Source organism: Leopardus geoffroyi, chromosome A3, assembly GCF_018350155.1.
Source record: "Leopardus geoffroyi isolate Oge1 chromosome A3, O.geoffroyi_Oge1_pat1.0, whole genome shotgun sequence".
NCBI lineage: Eukaryota > Metazoa > Chordata > Mammalia > Carnivora > Felidae > Leopardus > Leopardus geoffroyi.
Genome location: NC_059336.1, coordinates 118,468,620 through 118,491,715, shown reverse-complemented (window position 1 = coordinate 118,491,715; position 23,096 = coordinate 118,468,620). Strand labels below are relative to the sequence as shown.

Sequence of the window (23,096 nt, the reverse complement as noted above, 5' to 3'; positions counted from 1 at the left end):
GGGTCCCCATCCCTCCGATCCCGGCTCCGGCCCTGGAGCCTGCGGGGGGCGTGGGGAGAGGCGCAGGTGCGAGGGTCTCCTGCACCTGGGAGGGCCCCTCCCTCCCGCGCTGGAATTAGCCAAGTTGGGAGAAGGAATTGCACCTCCCGTGCGGGAGGGATAGCGTGGCGGAGATAATTGTTTTAACAATCTCCTACTTGTAGACTGCGTCAGCTTTTAAATCTCTTCCCCATTCATAATCTGATATTGATTCTCTTCACTCTCTCATTCATTCTTTCACTTATTAAACAAATATTTATTGAGTGTCACCTATGTGTTCTGGCATGTTAAGAGCTGGAGATACAGTGATTATTAAGATTGCTGGGTGTATAGGGGGAAATCTAAAGAGCAGCGAGCGACCTATGGTTCTTGTCTTAGCTCTGCCACTTACTGCTTGGCATGGAGAAATTGGTCACCTAAGTCTCAGGTTTCCTACCTGCAAATCAGAGGGTCCCGAACTTCATAGGGCTGTTGGGAAGATCGAATGAGAAAATGTTGGGAAATGTCTTTATAAATCTTACAACACTATGTGAGTGAGAGATTATCAGTAATTTGTACTTAATCTGTTAGTTACTTCATTCATTCAACAAACATGTAAATCCTTAAGTTATTTCATGAGATCTGGAGTGACAACCTGGGTGTGAGTTCCAATTGTGTCAGCTATGTGATCTTTAGCAAAACACTTATCTGAGCCTCAGTTTCACCATCTGAAAAATGAGGGTGTCAATACAATCTTCTTAGTGTTAATGTATCCAATGAGATAAGATATGTGAAAAGTGCATTGTTCAGTGTAAATAAATGTTGGCTAATGTATTTAGGGCAGATACTTTGGTTTCTAATTCTCATTGCAGCATTTCTATTTCTGTGGCACTTTCTCCTGTAATATCCAGTTCAGTGTGTGTCCCCCTGGGGCTCTGAAGCTTCTGTTGCCTTCCTTCTGAGATGAAAGACTGAAATGGGGCAAGAGGGAGGACTGGGTGTTCTGAGCATGTGATCAAGCTATGGTCCAGGTCCTCTGACCTCCACTGTCCCTGAAGATCCTGATCTCTGGCCTCCTGATGCATCCTGGTCCCAGAGCACTCTTGCTCAGGGATTCTCACTGCCCTGGGCTTGAGCCTGAGCCTGAGTATTATCCTGCACTTCCAGCCTCCAGGTCATCCAGAGAAGAGGTCATTGTGTCCAAAGGGCAAGGGTAATGAACCTCAGGTTTCCTCTTTAGGGGCAAAGCAGAGGCTGGGCAGTCTGCATGCATGCAAAGAAGGACCCCAGGAGCTCCCCTGAGGTGACGAGTGGGCTCGGGGCCTACTGACCAGGAAAGGGTGCAGGAAGAGGTGCTCAGAGGGGGTGGTACTCAGAGAGGCCAGGGTACTTGGGTTAATCATCACTGTGGCTCAGATAAGGCCCTGCCAGCTGGAAGCCGAGTTAGTGTGACAGAAAGGTTTGCGTGGCTGAAGAGGCAGGCATGACAGGGTGTCCACAGCGTGCGACCATGCTGGGCACAAAACGGTTTCAACATGTGATTGAGACCCCAGAGCCTGGCAAGTGGGAGGTGAGACCCCCTTCTCCATGTTGGTCTTCTGCATTGATTCCTAGAATCATTTCTTTTCTGGACTTTCCTCCACCCTTGGTTTCTGTTCTCTCCCTCCTCCTTCCCATCTTCCTTCCTGATCTTCTTTCCCTTATAGGCCCAGAGTACCAAGTGCAGGCTAAATCCTTGGGTGATGTGTGTGTGCATGTGTGTGTGTGTGTGTGTGTGTGTGTGTGTGTGTGTGTATCCGTGTCCAAGTACTGCGCCTGCTGCCACTCCCACCTCTGGATCAGCAGGCATGAATGAAGCTTCGGCTTCCTGCCTGTATCTTTGTGCCCCTTTCCCTCTAGTTGTCTGGGTATGAGGCAGCCCCTGCCAATCACAGAGAAGTCAAACCCACTGACCCAGGACCTGGACAGAGCAGATGCTGAACAAATTGTTCAATTGCTGGGGCAATGTGATGCTGAGATCTTCCAGGAGAAGGGGCAAGTCATGCCCACATACCAGGTGACCCAGACCCATTCCCTGGACACTGAAAATAGAGATACCAACCCCTACCGCACCTTAACCTCTGCTCTCTGAGACCATAGTCCTTAATATCTGAAACCCTGAAAGCCCCTCCAACGCAACATTCATTCTCTCCCACCCCGATTCACTCTCTTTTTCTTGGCTTCTGATTCCTGCGTGTTCCCTATAGCGACTGTATAGTGAATCAATTCTGACCACCATGGTACAAGTGGCTGGAAAAGTTCAGGAAGTGCTGAAGGTACTGACTCTTCATCTGCTCCCACCTGAACTTCTGTTCTCTCCACCTTTCTCTTTTTTTTTTTTTTTTTTGGCCTCCACTTCTCATTTCGCTAGATCTCAGTTCTCCTTTCTCCCAGTCCTCCCCCTGGGATCTTTATTGTCATGTTATTAATCAACAGTAATTAAAATAACTATTATCTGCATAATACTTTATAATTGACCATGTACTTTCACACTCATTACCTTTGCAAAAACCTGTGAAATTAGTGTGATTGTCTCCTTTTTTTTTCCAGATAGGAAAACAAAGAATAATCACAGTAGCTTGCCCAAATATATCCAGCTAATAATTGCTGGGTAGCGCTGCATTACTGATTGATTGATTGGTTGATGACCAAGCTGCTTGGTCCTTTCTGGAATAAGTAAGGGTTTGAATAAGTAGCTAAGCCAGAGTTAGGAGCAGACTGAAGTTTCTTTCTCGAATCCAGGATTTTTTTCTGCCACATCGTACTGCTTATGTTCTGTTCACTTTTGTCATAAGAGGCTTAAGAAGACTCCCTAATTCCTGTTCTGCTACTGACAAAGAAAAGAACATGCTTCCTCCAACCTGAGCTAGGCCATGACGACGTAGGCATTTTTCCTTTCTCAGGAGCCTGAGGGGGGGGGGTGCTGGTGGTGCTGAGTGGAGGGGGCATCTCTGGCAGGATGGCATTCTTCATGTCAGTGAGTGCCCCTATCCCTGATTTTCCTCCCTCTGCCTTCTTGGGGTGACCCTCAGGACCACAAAGCTAATCATAGCTAAGCTCCTAGGTGGACCCCTCTATCCCTGGCTCCCTCTCTTCCAAACTGGATCTCACTCCATATGGAGCCCCATATCTTCTGTCTCTACAGCCCATTCCCCCCACCCCCAATCAATCATCTGCAAGTAGCGTTTTAAGTGCCAGCTTCCAGGCAGTACTGGCTTAAGCACTGGCCTGAGAGAATCCTTACACAGTCTCTACTCTCTAGGTGTCGAAAATCCAAGATAATTGCTCCTTTGCTTTGTCAGAAAGGTTTAGGACAGAAACCTCTTTATACCTACCTCATTGCAGGAGGTGACAGGTAAGCCAAATTGGTCTATGTTGGTCTATGAATATTTTGCTTGGCCTGGACAGTGTTTTTTAGAAATTTAATTTTAAGGCTTTTAGATGGAGATTGTATCCAGTTTGCTTTGGTCCCCATTGTTTCTTATTGCCTTACACTTATTGCCTTCACATACTTAAATTATATGACTTGCCTTTGTAGGTATTTGAGTTTTTCAGCCCTATAGAGTATCTGTTATGGTGCCAAGCAAATAGTAGGTGTTCAGTCAATGGTAGCTTTCCCTTCATTCCCTTCTCTCAAAGCAGCCTGCCCTAATATACCATAGGCTTCTACTTCCAAACCAGTGCCACTGACCTTGAGTCTGTCCTCTTAGGTCTGTGGTGGCATCTAGGGAGGGGACAGAAGATAGTGCTCTGCACAGGATTGAGGAACTAAAGAATGTCTGTGTCTTCCACTAAGAGTCAACCAGAGACCTCTGTTCCTTCTCATGATGACACGAAAGCCCCTATCTAGCCAAAGCCCATTCCCTTCCCCAGTCCTGCCCCGACATTCCCACACGATAGGTTTGCATCCTAGAATCCTCCTGGTGGCACTGCTTCACCCATCCTCCTCTCCTAGGTGGCTGCTGGGAAGAAGAGGGTGATTGTCACTGGCATTTCGGTGAGACTCTTTGTGAGTGTGAAGACAGGCTGGGTGGATCTATCCTATGGGGAGAAAGGAAGTGGGAATAGAATAGCATGGAAAATAGATTGATGAAGTGGGTGCTAGACAACAGAGAGGGTTTGCATAAGGAATTTTGATTTTATTCTCACTAATTAAGATCCAGTTGTATGAATGTGGGACAATGGGAAAAGGATCCTATTTCAGAATACCTGTGTATTAATCTGTTCAATAACCAAGATAGATGGACTAGTCCCAGGGTCAGCAAACTACACTGGCAGGTCAATCCTGCCACTGCTTGTTTTTGTAAGTAAAGTTTTATTGAAACACAGCAGTTTGTGTTTACGTAATATCTATGACTACTTCACCCTACAACGGTAGGGTTGAGTATTGTACAGAGATCATAGGGCCCACAAAGCCTAAAATACTTACTCTCTCACTCTTTATAGAAAGAGCTGACCCCTGGACCAGTCCCTTGCTACTTAAGTATGGTCTTCACACAGCGACATCAGTATCTCCTGGGATTTGCTAGAAATGCAGAATCTCAGGTCCCACCCCAGACCTATTGTGTCTGACTCTGCATTTTAACAAGATTCCCAGGTAGCCTGTTTGAGAAGCACTGGACTAGGTGACCCAAATTTTCCCTCACAACTGCAGCTCTCTGATTCTAACAATTCACTAAACAGAAACGAGTTCAGCGATGCCAGATGTGGAAGGAGGCACACAAGGAGGGCAGGACACTGACCTTAAGGAGCATACAATTTAGTTGAGTAGTTTTCAAAATTTACCGTGCAGAGGACATCCTTGGGGGATCTTGTTAAAAATACAGGCCCTGGGCTCTCCCTTCAAATGTGGATCCAGTAGATCTTAACTGGGCCTGGGAATATGCGTTTCTAACAAGCATTCTGGGGGATTCTGATGCACATGGGCCTTGGGCAACACTAGAGTAACCCCTCTCATCATGCCTATTTTTCTCTCCCTACCATCAGGCTCCCTTTGTGGCTGGCCAGATGGACTACTGCATGGATAACCCAACCATCTTCTTGCCAGTCCTGGTCGGTTTCAACCCCGTGAACATGGCCAGGTGAGCCTTGCGTAATGAACGGTGATGATTGGCCAACCCCCCAGGGGGAGGCAGAGAGGAACCCTGCCAAAATCCACAAAGGTAAGGGCATGGTTTTTATGGTCTCATTAATCACATCTCAGAATATTAAAGTAAATATAGACTGTCCCTAAGCTTATGAATTTTGGTTTTTATTTTTGTGTTTTTGGTCAGTTGGTTGATTTATTCTCTTGTTTCAGAAAAGATTAAAAGCAGCTTACAAAGACCACATAAAATTCAATAAAGGATATATTCAAAACAGGGAGGGAAGAGACAAGGAAAACAAGGGCTAGAAGATAGAATAGGGTCAGGGAAATGCGTACCACAAAGTTCTGTACTTTCTTTCAAGTGTCTTTTCAAAGGAGTGTTGGGTACTGACTCCCTTTGCCCAGCTCCCTTATTTTAGCATCCATTCTCTTTTGTCATTCTGGGCACCCCTTCAGTCCCCTCTGGCTACTCAAATCCCTCACCCGTTTCCCCTTTCCTGAGAACTCTGTGCCACCAAATCACCTCCCTCTTATTCTCTAGGTGAATGGTCACTTTGATCTCAGAGAAGGTCAGCATAGGAAACTAATAGTGCTCAGGTGGTTCTGTGAATGTGCTGCCTTGAGAGTGTTAAAGCAATAAGAAAGTAGATTCTTAGCCCCTTGTGTGAGAGCTCTGATGTTGTTGGTTTGGGGTAAGGCCCCGAAATATTTCTTTTTTAAAAACATCCCTGGAGATTTTGGTGCACAGGCAGGTTTGGGGAACTCTGTAAATTAACCTTTGGAGTGGACGCCCTGATGAAGCTGAAGGCTTCCTTCTCTGGAGCATTCCAGAGAAGGCTTGTTGATTCCTCAAAAGCAGCTTTGCACATTCAATGGTGGTCTTGGAGGGAGGGACAGCTGGGTTCTTTCTGAGGCCCTTTTCTCAACTCCTAGATTCCAGGCTTGTAGTGTAATTCGTATGAACATATAAATGAGTCTGAGATACTTTTAACCCTGATCCTTTTAATGGAGGACTCTCCTTCACCAAAAATGTATCTGCGGCAAATGATGCTAATTTCAGGCACTGTGACTAAGTGAAATGAAGGATTTCAAACAATGTAGGCGTGGAGATCTTCCAGTTGTTCCTTAAATCAGTGGCTCCCAAACTTGGCTGATCTTCAGAATCGTCTGGGAAGCATTTTAAAAATACAGATTTTTGGGCTCCTCTCCAGAACTCCTGAAGCTGATTCTCAGGGTGGGCGTGGTACTCAGAAATGGGTAGTTTAAAAAACAAACAAACAAACAAAACTCCCCAGGTGATTTTGATGACTAGCCAAGTTTAAGAATCTCGGTTTTAAACCACCCAGCGAACACTGTCTCCTCTCTCTGGGAGAGGAGTTTCAGAAGTAGTTTGAGGACAAATGATAGGAAACACTTAACACAATGGGTATGTAATATGTGAAACTTGTTTGCCCTCGAAGAAATACAGATGAAAAAATGTAAAAATAGTTCAAGAAGGGGTAGAACTTTTGCAGGGATGGGATGATTAGGGGAGGTTAGGGAGAACTCAAAGGTAACTCTTTGAGCTCCTGCCACAATAGGTGATTTGCTAATTATCCCCTAGCAGAATTGACAAGCAGAGATCAACTACAGAAGATCCCCATTCTTCAGAGATTCCATGGTTACACCTACGCAGCCAACAAGATTGTTACTCTCTTGTCCCATTAGCACATTGTTTTCTTCAGGATTCATTTATTAAAGGTATGTTTGCCAACTGTTAGGTGCTATGCCTCATACCTTGTAATTGGGTTCCTTCAGGAGGAACTGTTGTCTTGTCCCTCAGGTAGTGAGGGGTTTGCTATTTGGGGAGATTTCCCGAATATATTTCCGGAAATGGGAAGGGCTTCTGATGGACCCTACGACTGAAAATAAGGTGGCAATTTGACATTCTGATGATAGGTACTCCTCCAGGGGCCTACAGAGAGTGTGGGTAGTATGGTCATGACAGTGGAACATGTGCAAGGACCAGGATACAAGAAAGTTCTTGTCTCAGGCTGGAGTTTTAGGTTTGAGAGTTGGCTATGCTCTGGGATTAAATCGCTAAATGTTTTACAAACTCTTGTCTTTGGGGTTCAGGGACACAGCGCCCCTAAGAGCTCTAAAGCACACCTCTCTAGGAGGTTGTTGTCCTTGGACCCCAATCTCAATGTGGTCTTTGATCCTGACTCCCATCTGAAGCCCTTCGTTGAGATCCTCACAGATAATCTCCCCACCTCTGTCTCTCTGTGGGCCCCAGAAATGACCCCATTGAAGACTGGCGTTCGACATTCTGACAAGTAGCAGAACAGATGCAGAAACTGCAAGAGAAACAGGAAGCTTTTGTGCTCAATCCTGCAATTGGGGTAGGATCCTCCCCACCCCCACCTAGGGAATGCTTGCCACTTCCCAAATGCCTCCAATTTTAGGTTGTTACATCTGGTCTGAATTCCTGGCATTGTGTGTCAACTAAAATGTTGTAAAGCAAATCCTATTTTCCCCTTTCCTTGTTCACCTTAAGATGTGTTTCCATCCTGACCCTGCCTCTTAAATCAGTCATCATCAAATACCTAAGCCATCCAGGGCAGTTTCCTGTTTGAAGAAACTCTTCTTCATCTATCAGTAGAAAGAGTTGTTCTTTTGTGTTTTAATTTCAAAGATGGGCTTTAAAAAATATGGCATTCAGTTTCATTCTTCTGCTTTCTAATCTTCTCCAAAACTGAGTGGGCCTTCCAAGCCTCCTGTGCTCCTGTGCCTTTTTCTCTGCATCGAGGATGCATGGCACTGGCATCGTCTATACTCACTTTGAGTTGGCAGGAGCCTTGGCTGAATCGCTGTCGCTGCCCCTCCCTGCCTGTGACGGGCACGGCTGTGACGTTCTCCTTGCTCTTCCTTTGGTGAGATGGGAAGGCAGGAACCCCACGTCACATGTGAGTGCCATATCTTTCATCTCTCAGGAGCTCCCCTCTCCTGCCTGCAGTTGTTTGCTTTTAATCTCCTTTTCTCAGACACTGCCTTTGTCCTGCTTTTTGCAATAATCTCTTTATGTTTGCTGTGTCGTGTTACCTACCTGGACCATTATAATGGCTGCTTCATTGATCTGTCCGAAGAACATGAAATGTGGTGTTTGCATTGAAAAACTGCTCTTTAAAAAAATGGGGCCTTGAGTGGGGAGAAAGTTCTTGGGGGAAAAAAAGACCCTCAGTGAAAAACGCTTATCTCCAGCTAGCAGGACATCCAATCCCTGTGGCTTCTTCCTCAGAGTCTTGAATGTACCATAGAAATGACCAGAGGTGGCCCTTACTCTCTCTCTTCTCCTTCTCTCAGTTAAGCCCTCAACCCAGCACTCCTCATAGCATACTGAGCACCACCAGTACTGCCATATGCGTGCCGAGTGGCCTCTAACCAGACTGCATGCCCAAGAGTCACTACCTAGACTCCATGCCCAAGGGCCACTAACCAGAGCGCATGCCCGGGAGTCACTAACCAGACTGCGTGCCCAGTGATCACTAACTAGTGAGCTCGGGGATTCTCCTTCCTCCCCAATTCCTCCTGGGTGTCATCACCTCCTCAGCCCCGGACCTCAGTGGCTCATCATGGATGAAAGGTGGAAACGCTACCAAGATCCTGTTGGAAACCCTGTTACTGGCAGCGCACAAGACTGTGGACCGGGGGGCATTGCAGCGTCAGAGAGGTAGGGAAGATCTGGACAAGAGAAAGCTCAGAGTCAGGCAGGGAGTGGGATGGTACAGGTTGGGGGGTGGCAGGTCCGGACTCAGAGACTGGTTAGTGGCAGCAAGGGTGAGAGGCGCCACCGCTCCTCCCGTGGGAAAAGAGCTGGCCTGGGGATGCCACTGTTCCCACCACGCAGTCCTAGAGTCTCGATTGTTTCCAGTGGACCCTGGATTCCTCAGGGCCCACTAATCCCTGTGCCCACCTGGAGCACCTAATCCCTGAACCCATCTGGGACATCCAAAACTAACCTAGCTTCGGAGAGTCTGTGACTTAGGGATGGTCCAGATCAGGCAGGAAGAGCTCATTCTGCTGGGGGCTTACCAGGGTTTCTGGCCTGGCTCCCAGACTCTCCACCTACCTTCTCACCAACTCTGATCCTATCCTTCTCCCTTGTCCTTTGTTTTCTGCTCACTGAAACTTTTTCTGCCCTTCTGGAATGCTGTCGGGGTCCACTCACTGCACTTCCATGAAGGGCCAGTAGAACTTATTATTCTTTAAAAAAAAAAAAATTTTTTTTTCAACGTTTATTTATTTTTGGGACAGAGAGAGACAGAGCATGAACGGGGGAGGGGCAGAGAGAGAGGGAGACACAGAATCGGAAACAGGCTCCAGGCTCTGAGCCATCAGCCCAGAGCCTGATGCGGGGCTCGAACTCACGGACCGCGAGATTGTGACCTGGCTGAAGTCGGACGCTTAACCGACTGCGCCACCCAGGCGCCCCAGTAGAACTTATTTTTAAGGGAATTGTGCCTTCCCCTGGGCAGGGGTAATACTCATACTTTCTGAGGGGGCACTGGGCCCACCCTGGGAACTGCTAGCCTTTCTCCCAGATGCCTTCTGGAAATCCTGCGGACATTTGAGCGGGCTCATCAGGTGACCTATAGCCAAAGCCCTAAGAGCGCCACCCTTATGAAGCAAGCCAGCACCAGGTGTGTGGAAATGTGTTTGGAGGGGGGAAGTGGTGTGGATGGGGAATGTCCTTAGAACACATGTTAACATGGTGAGGGTAGCAGATCTGCATGGTGGAGGGTCATGGCAGGCTTTCTGTTGGTTTATTCCTGTGCTTTGACATACGCATCTTTCTCTGATCCCTGGCTTTTTCTTTCTTTCTTTCTTTCTTTCTTTCTTTCTTTCTTTCTTTCTTTCTTTCTTTCTTTCTTTCTTTCCTGTGATCTCTCATGTCTTGACCTCTGGCCCATTCTCAGCCTGGAGAAAAAAGGCTGAGTGTACCTGGTTGGTTGGCAGACCCTTGGCATCATTGCCATCATGGATGGAGTGGAGTGTATCCACACCTTTGGTGCTGGTGGAACCCCAGGCCAGACTCTCTTCCTGATTCCTCCTGATGCAAACCAGTTGGTCTGCTATCGAAACATTTTCCTACTCCCAACCCATGAGGGTTCCTCATTCAACGTCCATTCTTTTCTATATGAATAGGCATTTCAGTCAAATACTCTTTCCTTTGAACCCCTACTCCAGCCTTGGTCCCTCAGTTCCTAGCCCTGCTTTAGTTGTGGCCTCTCATGCATGCTACACCTCACCCTACACCCCACTTGCCACTTTCCTCCAAGCCCCATTAACATCTGCCCCCCCCCCCCATGTCTGGAACCTTTCTTTCCCATAAAGCCCATTACTCCTCTCTTACTTTCCTTAAACTTACTCCTTAAACTTTCCTTACTCCTTAAACTTTCCAGATTTCCGAGATGTCCGTGGCTTTCTCATTGGTGATCACAGTGATATGTTTAACCAGAAGGCTGAGCTCATCAACCAGGTGGGAGGATGATGGGATGTGGGAGAGGTTGTGAAGGTGACTGGTGAGCAGGGAGTGGGAGGTAAGGAATAGTGGACACAGGTCGGGGAGTACAACAGGGTAGTCATCCAGAGAAGAGAATATGGGTTAGAGGTCAAGAGTCTTTTGGGAAGCACAGGGAGGGTGGAAGGCTCTGGATTCGCCCTCTAAAGCTGGCTCTAGTCCCATGCTCTTGCCTCAACTTGCTGCATCATCTTGGGCAAAACACTACCTCCTTGAACCTTTCATCTATATACAAGAACACTGTATTAAAGGTTCTCTGAGGCTCTCTGCAGTCTCCAAGCCAATGTGCTGGAGTTTTTCATGGGGGGAACTCTCATCTTCCTTTGCACAGGGTCCCCAGTTCTCCTTCTCCCAGGAGGACTTCCTGACTTCCATCTTGCCATCCCTCACAGAAATTGACACTGTGGTCTTCATTTTTACCCTGGATGGTATGAGGGAAGATGGGAGCAGTGGGGTGAGTAGATGGAGGCAGTGGAGTGACTCAGGAACTGTCGTTCTTCTGGGTCTTAAGGCACTTGCTCAGAGGCAGGGACAGGGGCATATGTCCTGACTGGACCCCAGGGTAACAGGAAGAACAGCTGAACAGCCAGGCTTTCAACTCCGGTGCCCTCCCCTTCTAGACAACCTCATGGAGGTGCAGATGCTGGTGGAGCAGGTGAAAGAGAAGACTGCCAACCTCCAGGCCTTGGCACATAGCACTGTGGGGCAGTCCCTGCCGGTGAGGGTCCAGCCTTTAGGAGGGAACCGTGGGTGGCAGTTACAGCAAGGCCTTCCTGGAGATCTTCTTCTCTTCCTCTTTCTTTCTCCAGACCCCTCTGAAGAAACTCTTCCCCTCCATCATCAGTATCATGTGGCCACTGCTTTTCTTCGAATATGAAGGGCACTTTATCCAGGTATGGAGCATGAGAAAGTATTATCTATAGAAAAGAACTCAGAGGAGGAGGGATTCCAGAAATTAGAAAACTCAAGGCTAGTGGGTAGAAAGCTTTGTTGGACTTCCACAAAGCCAGCTGGGCAAGTTCTTGGGCTACCAGGTCACTGGTCAGAGTTTCCAAGGCAGTGGCTCAGTTTTCTCCAGAAATATGCAAAAAAGAAAAATGCAAAAAAGGCCAGACCACCAATCACTTGACAGATACTCATTGGCCCTTTGTTACAGGTTCACTGTCAATACCATAGTCATCCTCACTATACAAAAGTCTTTATGGTATAGGTTTGCAAGTTTACTATGCTGAATTCACTGCAGGCAATATTACACTGATACGGATCCTGTTTACCAGTAAAATTATAATCTGGTACACCCATGATGATAACCACAGAAATAATAATCACCCTGGGTGCACTTTGCAGTTTAGAGTTTGAAGTGGACATCAGGACATCTGGGTGTCAGTTCAGCTGTGCTTTGTGGCCCGAGAAAGAAAGCAGTTTTATGTCTCTGGCCCTCAGTTTTCTCATTCAACACCTGTTTACCATCCACAGGGCCCAACGAGGGCCCTGAAGGTTCGCCCTAGAGAGCCATGGTCTCATCCATTATTCAGATCACCTCCTCCAGGAAGTTTCCTAACTCGAGCAGACAACAGCTGGAATGTTGCCTTACCTGTACTCAGAACTCACCAGAAGCCCTTCTCCCCCTGAGCCAGGGGATCCATGCTCCTTCCAACATGTATCTTTATCTTCCCTTCCAAATGCTGTTCATTCGTCACATCTTTACTTTTTGGCATACCTTCCACATTCATTGTCTCCTTTGAGATCTCACATCTTCTAAGAAGTCTTCTCTGATTAAACCCACATTGTCTAGGCTCCTCCTTTATGTGATATACCTCTCCACACTTACAGGGTTTATTATACAGTCATCATACCTAATACACATGTAGGCCTCTGCACTTTGCAAGGTATTTCATTTATAATATCAGTTTTTATAACAGTCTCCTAAAGGATGTATGTTTAATGTCCCCCATATCTCAAATAAGGAAGTTGAAACTAAGAGATTAAGGGATTATAATCATGGCCACACAACTAAAGCAGGAGTCAGGACTGGAACCCCAGTCTTGTGACTCTAAGTCCGTGGTTGATTTCGCTGTACAATATACACTTTGGCCATACCTGTGAGTTGAGCCAGATTCTTTTATTATTCATTCAACAAATATTTTTTATACACATATCACATGCCAGGTACTATTCCAGGGTTAGGGGATATAGTAGAGAGTGTTAACCTGTGATCTTTTGAAAGATATCTGTATTTTTAAAGAAAATTGTAATTATAATAGCAATATTTTCATTGTAAAAACTTTAGAAAATACAGAAATCAAAAGAAGGAAAACAGTATCCATAACAGCCTTCTTCCCAAAAACCACTTAGACAAATTATGGAGAATGTCCCTCTAGACTTTTTATGCAAATGTAAGTATATTTATACAAAAATAGGACCATATTTGACATGGTGTTTTTAACTTGCTTCTCTTCATTGAAAATTATGAGCACCTTTCTGCACAATTATATCCACATCATCGTTTTTAATGTTAATGTAGTATCCTGCTGTATGGATGTACCATAATTTGTTCACTTTTCCCTCCATTGTTAGACATTGTAGATAGTTTCGATATCATGGCTTTAATCAAAATACAGCACTGAACATCCTTCTACATGTATTTGACTGTTTCATGAGGATAATAAGCCCTGGGATGAACCTCAAAAGTGGAATCACTGGGCCAAAAGGTGTGTAAAATGTTAAGGCTTTTTTTTTAATTAAAATTTTTTTAATGTTTATTTTTTGAGAGAAAGTGAGAGCACAAGCAGGGGAGGGGTGGAGAGAGAGGGAGACAGAATCTGAAGCAGGCACCAGGCACTGACCTGTCAGCACAGGGCCTGACCCCAGGCTTGACTCGGGGCTCCATGGGACTCGAGCTCTTGGACCTCCTCAAGATCATGACCTGAGCCAGGGTCAGATGCATAACCGACTGAGCCACCCAGGAGCTCCAAGGCTTTTGGATACAGGTTGTCAAAGTGATCTATAAGGTTTGTAAACAAAGTAGAAAATTGCTTGTTCCCCCATACCCTTTGAATACTGGGTAGCATTGTTCTTTTTAATCTTCACTAATCAGCAAAGAAAGCGAAACAGAACAAAAAGCACTCAGTGTTGTTTTAATTCATATTCCTTTGATGACTATGGAAAAGTGTGTGATGGGCATTGAAGAGGGCACTTGTTGGGATGAGCACTGGGTGTTGTATGTAAGCCAATTTGACAATAAATTATATTAAAAAAAAAAGATTAAAGGGTGCCTGGGGGACTCAGTCAGTTGAGCTTCTGAGTCAGAAGCTCAGTCAGTTGAGCTTCTGAGCTGGGGTCATGATCTCATGGTTCTTAAGTTCTAGTCCCGTGTCAGGCTCTGTGCTGCCGGTGGGGATCCTGCTGGGGATCCTGTCTTTCTTTCTCTCTCTTTGTCCTTCCCTGCTTGCTCTCTGTCTCTGTCTCCAAAAAAAAAAAAAAAAAAAAAAAAAAAAAAGTATATATTGGCCATTGAATTTTTTTTCTTTATTGAATTACTTCTTCATACCTTTTGGGAATATTCACCCATTCTTTTAGAAGTGTCTATTTTTCTTACTAATTATAAGAGGGAGTGTATATAGTAAGGATAGCAGCCATTTTTTCCTGTTCTATATTTTCCCCTAGTTTATTACTATTTTTTATTTCTATGTTTTTGATGTAGAGATGATTTACATTTTTAGATAGTCACATCTAGCAATATTTTGTGTGTGTGTCTATGGCTTCTGTCTTTTGCTTGAATCCAGTTTGTATCTTTCTAAATGTATAGCAATTGTTTGAAATAAGGAGGTTTCCATTAGTAAATCTTTAGTTGCAGAAATATTTTTGATGTAAACTCCCACACATTTTTTCCTCCCACACTTTTATTTTGAAAATTTTCCACCCTACAGGAAAATTGCAAAAATAGGACTGTGAACACCCATACACTTTTCCCTAGATTAACCAGTCTTTAACATTTACCACATCTGTTTCATCCCTCTTTTCCTCTGAATTATTTAAAAGATACTGGGAGATATGATGACAATTGACATAAATTACTGTGTCCCCTAAGAACAAGGACATTTGCATACGTAACTGCAATATAATTATCACACTCAGGAAAATGACAGTGAATACTATTATCTAACATGCAGACTGTATTAAAACTTCCCCAATTCTCCTTGTATTATTTTTATTTCCAGGCCTAGGATTCAATCAGAGATAATGCATTGCATTTAGTCATCAGGTCTCTTTAGTTTCCTTTATTCTACGTGAGTTCTTTAGCTGCTTTTTGTGTCCCTTATGACATTGATAGCATAGAAATCTGGACCAATTTGATTTTAGAATGTGCTTCACCTTGGATTTGCCTGATTGTTTCTTCATTATATTCAGGTGAAGTTTTTTGGCAGGAGTACTGCATAGGAGTACTGATATCCTTTATCAGCCTATCACATTAGGAGGCACCTGATATCAGTTAGTCCCTTTATTGGTGATGCTATGTTTGATCAGTTACTCAAGGTAGTATCAGATTTCTTTGTATCCCGTTCCTTAGCAATCTTTCACCCAATGGTTTTAGCATGCACTGGTGGTTCTTGTTTGAATCAATTATTACTATGGTGGTTTTAAAATGGTGATTTTCTATTTCTATCCTTATTTCTACATTTATTAGTTGACATTCTTCTGGAAAGAAAATCTTTCTCTTCTCTTCCCACTCATCTATATTTGTTTAGACTCTGTATGGACTCATTCATTTTTTGTTGTTGTTAAATGTGTTTTAATCCATTCCTGTCATTATTGATTTTAATGTTCAAAATGAGAGTTTATTCAAGCTGGCCCCTGTGTCCTTGTGACATATCCCCATTAGTGTTTGAACACTCTTTGCTGTGTTTTGTTTAAAAAAATTTTTTTGAGAGAGAGAGAAATAGAGACAGAGTGTGAGCGGGGGAGGGGCAGAGAGAGAGAGAGAGGGAGACACAGAATCCGAAGCAGGTTCCAGTCTCTGAGCTATGTCAGCACAGAGCCTGACACGGGGCTCAAACTCAAAGGTCGTGAGATCATGATCTGAGCTGAATTTGGACACTTAACTGACTCAGCCACCCAGGCTCCCCATCTATGTTTCTTTTTGGAAAAAAAAAAAATTATCTTTCTCTTATGCAAAGGGTAGCATATTATAGTCTTTTGTGCCTTGTGTTTTTGCTTAACAAGACATTTTGGAAATCACTTCAGTTTCTAAATCCCTTAATTATTATTTATGTGTGTGTGTGTATGGACAATTGTGTACCCAATCTATGTAGGAGTACAGAAATGTCCCAGGTTCAGCCTGTACTTTCCTTGGTTCCAGCCCTGGCTGGAATCAGTAATTTTCAAGGAGCCCTGGTGGTTGTCAGTGGGGATTGGTACAGCAGTCCCCCCTTCTCCATGGTTTTGCTTTCCACGGTTTCCTTTACCCTAATCAAATAGAGTTCAGAAGCAGATGATCCCGCTGACGGATTGCCAGGAGGTCAGTAGTAGCCTAACGCTACGTTACAATGCCTGTGTGATTCCCCTCTTTCCATCTCATCACGTAGCCATTTTATCATCTCACATTGTCATAAGAAGGGGGAAGGATGAGTATAGTACAGTAAGATATTTTGAGAGAGGAAGACCACATTCACATAACTTTTATTAGAGTATATTACAATTGTTCTATTTTGTTATTAGTTATTGTTAATCTCTTACTGTGACTAATGTATAAACTAAATTTTATCATAGGTATGTATGTATAGGAAAAAACATAGTATGCATATGATTCAGTACTATCCTTGGTGTCAGGCATCCACTGGGGGGTCTGGAACTTATCCTGTGGATAAGTGGGTACTGCTGTATTTAGAAACCTAGGTGCTGGGTAGGCTCACTGCTACTGATGACTTTGCCTCTTGGCCTTTTCAGTAGAAAGAACAAGGAAATACAGTTGACCCTTGAACAATGTGGGGGTTAGGGACACTGACACCCCATGCAGTTGAAAATCTCTATATAACTTTTGACTCCTCAGAAACTTTTCACTAATAGCCTACTGTTCACCAGAAACCTTGCTGATGATATAAACAGTCAATTAACCCATATTTTTTATGTTATATGTATTATATACTGTATTCTTATAATAATGTAAGCTAGAGAAAAGAACGTTAAGAAAATCATATGGAAAATACATTTACAGTACCACAGTGTATTTAAAGAAAAGAATCGGGGCGCCTGGGTGGCGCAGTCGGTTAAGCGTCCGACTTCAGCCAGGTCACGATCTCGCGGTCCGTGAGTTCGAGCCCCGCGTCAGGCTCTGGGCTGATGGCTCAGAGCCTGGAGCCTGTTTCCGATTCTGTGTCTCCCTCTCTCTCTGCCCCTCCCCCGTTCATGCTCTGTCTCTCTCTGTCCCAAAAATAAATAAACGTTGAAAAAAAAATTAAAAAAAAAAAAAAAGAATCTACATATAAGCGGAACTGTGCAGTTCAAACCCTTGTTCAAGGGTTAACTGTATATGTTCTTTTCACATATGTACTTATATATACACATAGGAGAATATACATACGGTCTTCTCCTTCCTGTTTTCCCTTGGTGAGAATGTTGATTTCCAACATCATCAAGCCTAGAGCCTGCCCTTCAGCGAACTGGTGTTTCTGGGCAAGTGAAGTGAAGCCCACGGAGGCTTGTTGGGCTAGCAGCACTTGTGGTGGGAGGAGAGGCCCAATCCCAGGGCCACCCGCAGCCCAGGGTGGGGAAAGTTTGGGGGTAGTTCTTGCTTTTGACCCAGTGGTCCCCGCTTTCACTGGCATGTTCTGATTCTAGAAACAAAACTAAATGTCTTGTTTTGGAAAGTTAATCTTCCAAGCTCAGTAGATCCGAGTTAATAAATTAGAGGTGGGACAAGATGGGTGGCATGGGTTGGTCTCAAGAGCAGGTTTGTTTCTTTACTTCCCCCTGCCCCCCAAGCCCATTTCATTGGCCACTAATCCAGACCTTACTCCAGCATCTCTGTATCCACCCCCCCCCCAACACACATGTAGACGCGTATGTGCACGCACACGCACGTACGTGCTGCTCCCGCATAGAATCGGGAGAGGTGGGAATTTAGCTAATTCCAGAGGAAAAGGGAAGAAGTTGTGCCCCCAACATAGGCCACTCAGAAAAACAGTCCCTGTTAGGCATGACAGGATCTTTGTCACTAGAATGAAAACTACATCCACACATTAGACCCTGAAGTGAGAGTTGCATCCCCTGTCCAAGTTTGTAAGGGGAACAATCATAAGGAACCCTGGGGGTGCTGAACAGCCTTTGGTGGCAGGATGCGACAGACACTGGAAACCTCAGTCTGTCCATTTTGCACCTCCGCTGTCATCTGTTTTGATCAAAGTCACCCTTGCTCATCACAGACCCAAACCAGCTCTTCAGTGGCTATACATAAGACTCTGATAGTAGACAGTGGGCTCCCCCTTGTGCCTGAGAAGTACCCAACTAAAACCTCTGAAGTTCACTGGAACTTTCAGGCAGTAAGGTGACTTTTAAGAGCCAGATTTTTTTTTTTTAAGTTTATTTATTTTGAGAGAGAGAGAGAGAGAGCACACACAAATGGGGCAGGAGCAGAGAGAGAAAGAGAGAGAGAGAGAATCCGAGCAGCCTCTGCCCTGTCAGCACAGAGCCTGATGCAGGGCTTGAACTCACGCAACTGTGAGTCAGACGTCTAACCGATTGAGCTACCCACGCACACCCAGATTTTGGTTTTAGGATAAAGTAATCAACCTTTTAAAGGTAGCCATAAATGCCCTCGAAGTATCTGTGGGCCTCTATCTGAGTTCTCTTTTCCTGTTGTACATCGACATGTACCTGGTGCCTTAGATCCTTAACTGGTACCGCTTTCCTCAACCGCCATTCCCATGGTGCCTTCTCAGCATCATCCTTTTGGGTTTCATCCTCCACAAATGCTTCTTCCTAAGTCTGCAGCTCAAGATGCGTAAAGTGAGGAAAGGGTCCTTCAGAGGCTCTCTGCTTCTCTTTACCCAGAACTCTCTCCCTTGTGTTTTCATTGGGTAAATTCCTCTCTCTTCTTGGCACCGTGAACAGGGTCAAGTCAGAGAAGATACCCTGCTTTCGAGCACTGGAGAGGGCAGAGTACCCCATGATCCTGTTGATGATGCCAACATGTGCAGTAGCCTCACTCCCACATGTGAAATGGATATGGTGTAAGGTCAGATTTCTCCAAGGTTGGATGCAGGACGGTTCTAGAAGTCCAGAGGTTGTTTTGTTTTGTTTTGTTTTGTTTTGTTTTACTTGCCAAGTTCTTGGATGGTACAAAGATAGCGAGTGAATTCAATTCTTGTACAGTTGTGTATGATATTCAGCTGTTATGAACAAGGTGGAGGAGAGGCTGGATGCAGTCTGGCATTATGGAGGTCACAAAGATGGCTACGGTCTGAATCCCCACCCACTAGGAATTCACAAGCACATATGAGCAATTCCCAAACAAGACAGAGAGAGTCGAAGTAGATTAGAACAGCAGGCTAGGTACAGATTGCTGCCAGAATTATTTGGGGGGAGATTACAGAGTAGGCCAACAGTTAGAAAAATTTTGGGGAAGAGGAGGTCGGGGTGGGGTGAAGGAACATCCAAAGAAAACCTGGGCATGTTTGGAAACTGGTACTTGTGTGTGGTTCCAGTATCAGAGAGTCAGATCATTGTCAATGGAATCTGGCCTCAAGGCAGAACTAAAGAGGTTTAAAGATTTTTTTTTAGAATTATCCAGAGACAGGGATGCCTGGGTGGCTCAGTCGTTTGAGTATCCGACTTCGGCTCAGGTCATGATCTCATGGTTCACGAGTTCGGGCCCCACATCAGGCTCTGTGCTGACAGCTCAGAGCCTGGAGCCTGCTTCGGATTCTGTGTCTCCCTCTCTCTCTGCCCCTCCACCACACACTCTCTGCCTCTCAAAAATAAAGAAAACTAATAAAAAAAAATTTAGAATTATCCAGAGACAAATGGTTGGGTGACAACACTTACCATTATTTTGGAGAAAGCAAACTTCTGAGGGTAAGAAAGCTAGAGAGTAATCTATTATCAACACAATGCAGTAATTCTGTTGAAATGACTAAAGGTCAGTTCAGAAGACGAGGTTGGATTGTGGAAGATGAAGGAAACAATTTCCTGCTACACTCATTTGCTGGATCAAAAGTAAGAGAGAAAGGGTACAAGATATTTGGCTATTGCATGTACTTCAAACTTAATATATTAAAAAGTGAAACCCAGGATCTTCCATCCAAATCAGCTGATCTTTCATGAATGGTCTTGAATATTAGACAGGTTGGGTCCAGGCACATGGAACAGTAAGGCTGAAGGAAGATGTTGGGACCAGGTAGGAGATAGAGGGGCCCCAAATCTGGCTCCAGGGATGGCCCTATGAATACAGCAAAATGTCTAAGATCCAATCCAGACTCAGCTCTGGTATGGACAAGTGGGTCAAATCCTAGGCACTGCATGCATCTAGGTAGTGGGAAATGCTACCATCTTGGAAGAGAGAAGAACTGGGCTTACCTGTCAACTAGTAGCTGTGGTGCTATGACTTGGGTGGAAGAGACAGGAAGGGGAGCCGGGAGCATCTTGTAGTGCCAGAAAGTAAAGAAATGCTCGTAAAAACAAAAGGATGAGGTCATATCAAAGGGACACAAGACCCAACCTAAGAGAGCCTCCCAATGGGCAAAGCTGGAACAATTTGAGCAGCAGAATAAATAATACAGTATTGGACTGTAACACAAAGTACAGGATAAGTATGCATGAGTTCATTCGGATATAACAAGATAATTGAATAAATAAGAGGAAGAAACAAATCTTCCCTATACAAGAATTCCAAATAATGCATGTCGATATACCCTACTCCGAGAGATGAAGCTTAACAACCCCTCACTCCCTCCATCCCCACTGTGGGCTACACATAGGGGCTTGCTTTCAAAGAACAGCATATGGAAAGAGAAAAATAGTAGCAACATGGAATACATGTTGTTACAGGTGGGAGAATCTGTGTTGCATGAATGGAGGTCTTGGTTCTTGGAATCCCCACGAAAGATTTACATGGGGATCTGTGCTTGAATAAAGATAGAAGGAAAGTAGCAGGCACAAAGCAGCGTATCAAGGACAGTACACGCTGAAAGTGGGAGAGCAGGCAGGCCCCCAGGTAGCAACTGCCCTGAGGCTACAGGGATCTTTTCTTTCTATGGGGGGTCAGGGTTTTGGGTCGTGGACAGGGTGAGGTGGTCTCTGAAGGAGGCTGCTTGCAATCTTTTGGGGGACTCTTCCCACAGGTTGGGAGGGGGAGTTTTTGACCCTACAAGGTTTGTACCATAACAGTTAGGGCAGCCTTCCCCTGTGTTTGGGGTGGAGGGAAGGCTAAAACCACAATGCAAATACATTATAATGAGTCTAGGGGTTACCTTGGGGCAGAGGTAGAAGAGGAGAGGGGCCTGTGCTGCACCTGTGGCTCTTGATCTGTTAGCACAGAGGTCTTGGAAGCCACAAAGTCAGGATATTGTTTCTCTAGGCTTCTAATATGTAACCTATTTATCACAGTCCTTGCCCCTAGCACATGTCTAACTAACTGCCTACTCTATCAATGCTCCAGTTAGAATCTATTTGTTTCAGTGTTTTTTTTTTGTTTTTTTTGTTTTTTTTAATATTTGAGAGAGAGAGACAGAGAGAGAGAACATGAGTGACGGAGAGGGGCAGAGGGAGAGAGAATCTCAGGCAAGCTCCATGCTGAGCGCAGAGCCTGACATGGGACTGGATCTCATGAACCTGGGATCATGACCTGAGCTGAAATCAAGAGTCAGACGCTCAACTGACTGAGCACCCAGGTGCCCCCAAAACCTATTTGTTTTAGATGTGTCTCTTGAAAATAACATATATTTAGATTTTGTTTATTTATCCAATATTGAAACGAAAAGATATAGAAAGGTTGAAGGTAAAAGAATGGGAAAAGATATACTATGCAAATATCAAACAAAAGAAAATTGCTATAGCAATATCAGTATCGGACAAAAGAACTAAAGGCAAAAAGTATCATTAGAGATAAGGAGGGTCTTCATAGTAATACAAGATTTAATTCACCAGGAATAACTTATGATTTTAAATAACACTTAAAAATATACAAAGCAGGGGTGCCTGGGTGGCTCAGTCGGTTAAGCGTCCGACTTCGGCTCAGGTCATCAACTTGCTGTTCATGAGTTTGAGCTCCGCGTCCGGCTCTGGGCTGACAGCTCAGAGCCTAGAGCCTGTTTCGGACTCTGTGTCTCCCTCTCTGTTCCTCCCCAGCTCGCACTCTGTATCTCTCTCAAAAATAAAGAATAAAAAAATTTTTTTTTAAATACGTAAGGTGAGTATCCTCAGTAGTTACAGGAGAAATAAACAAATCCCCAATCATGAGAAATTTTACATACTTAGTAATTGGTGGAAAAAAGCAGACAGAAGTTTAGGGAATAATATAGATTTGAACATCAAGATGAGAAGAATTGGGACGCCTGGGTGGCTCAGCCGGTTGAGCAACCAACTTTTGGTTTCAGCTCAGGTCATGATCCCAGCTTTGTGGGATCCAAACCCATGTTGGTCTGGATAAATAAATAAGTAAATAAACAATGTGCAGAATTGATCAGTCACAGAGACACTTCTGCCCAACCCCTCCCCCAACCTGACACAGGTAGAAGGGAAAACTCTGAAAAGACTATTTTTAACACCTGCAGAATATATCTTATGTTTAAGCACACAAAGAATTTTTTAAATTTATTTTTTATTTTTTATAAGCATTTTATTTTTTCTAAATTTTTTTTTCAACGTTTATTTATTTTTGGGACAGAGAGAGACAGAGCATGAACGGGGGAGGGGCAGAGAGAGAGGGAGACACAGAATCGGAAACAGGCTCCAGGCTCTGAGCCATCAGCCCAGAGCCCGACGCGGGGCTCGAACTCACGGACCGCGAGATCGTGACCTGGCTGAAGTCGGACGCTTAACCGACTGCACCACCCAGGCGCCCCTAGCATTTTAAAAAATATTTACTTATTTTTGAGAGAGAGACAGAGACAGAGACAGAGCGTGAGCAGGAGAAGGCAGAGAAAGAGGGAGACACAGAATCTGAAGCGAGTTCAGGCTCTGAGCTGTCAGCTCAGAGCCTGACGCAGGGCTCGAACCTATGAACCGTGAGATCATGAACTGAGCCAAGGTTGGATGTTTAACCGACTGAGCCACCCAGGTGCCCGAAGAATTTTTTAAAATAGGATTTTTTTTTTTAAGTTAGTTTGTTTATTTACTTATTTATTTATTTATTTATTTATTTATTTATTTTTAATTTTTTTTAACGTTTTTTATTTA

At 44.5% G+C, this 23,096-nt stretch overlaps 1 protein-coding gene across 1 annotated transcript; it reads left to right on the top strand.

The window, feature by feature from the left end:
* The first annotated feature begins 1,528 nt into the window (after positions 1–1,528).
* On the top strand, positions 1,529–11,904 carry GCKR (glucokinase regulator). The gene is given in 19 exon segments (XM_045443801.1): positions 1,529–1,588; positions 1,918–1,938; positions 1,940–2,074; positions 2,265–2,333; positions 2,961–2,978; positions 2,981–3,034; positions 3,336–3,412; positions 3,768–3,834; positions 4,013–4,066; positions 5,044–5,138; positions 7,419–7,524; position 8,624; positions 8,733–8,838; positions 9,712–9,822; positions 10,099–10,196; positions 10,585–10,661; positions 11,035–11,131; positions 11,324–11,421; positions 11,513–11,904. Coding segments are annotated over 19 exon segments (1,458 nt in total). The 3' UTR covers positions 11,627–11,904.
* Positions 11,905–23,096: the final 11,192 nt, after the last annotated feature.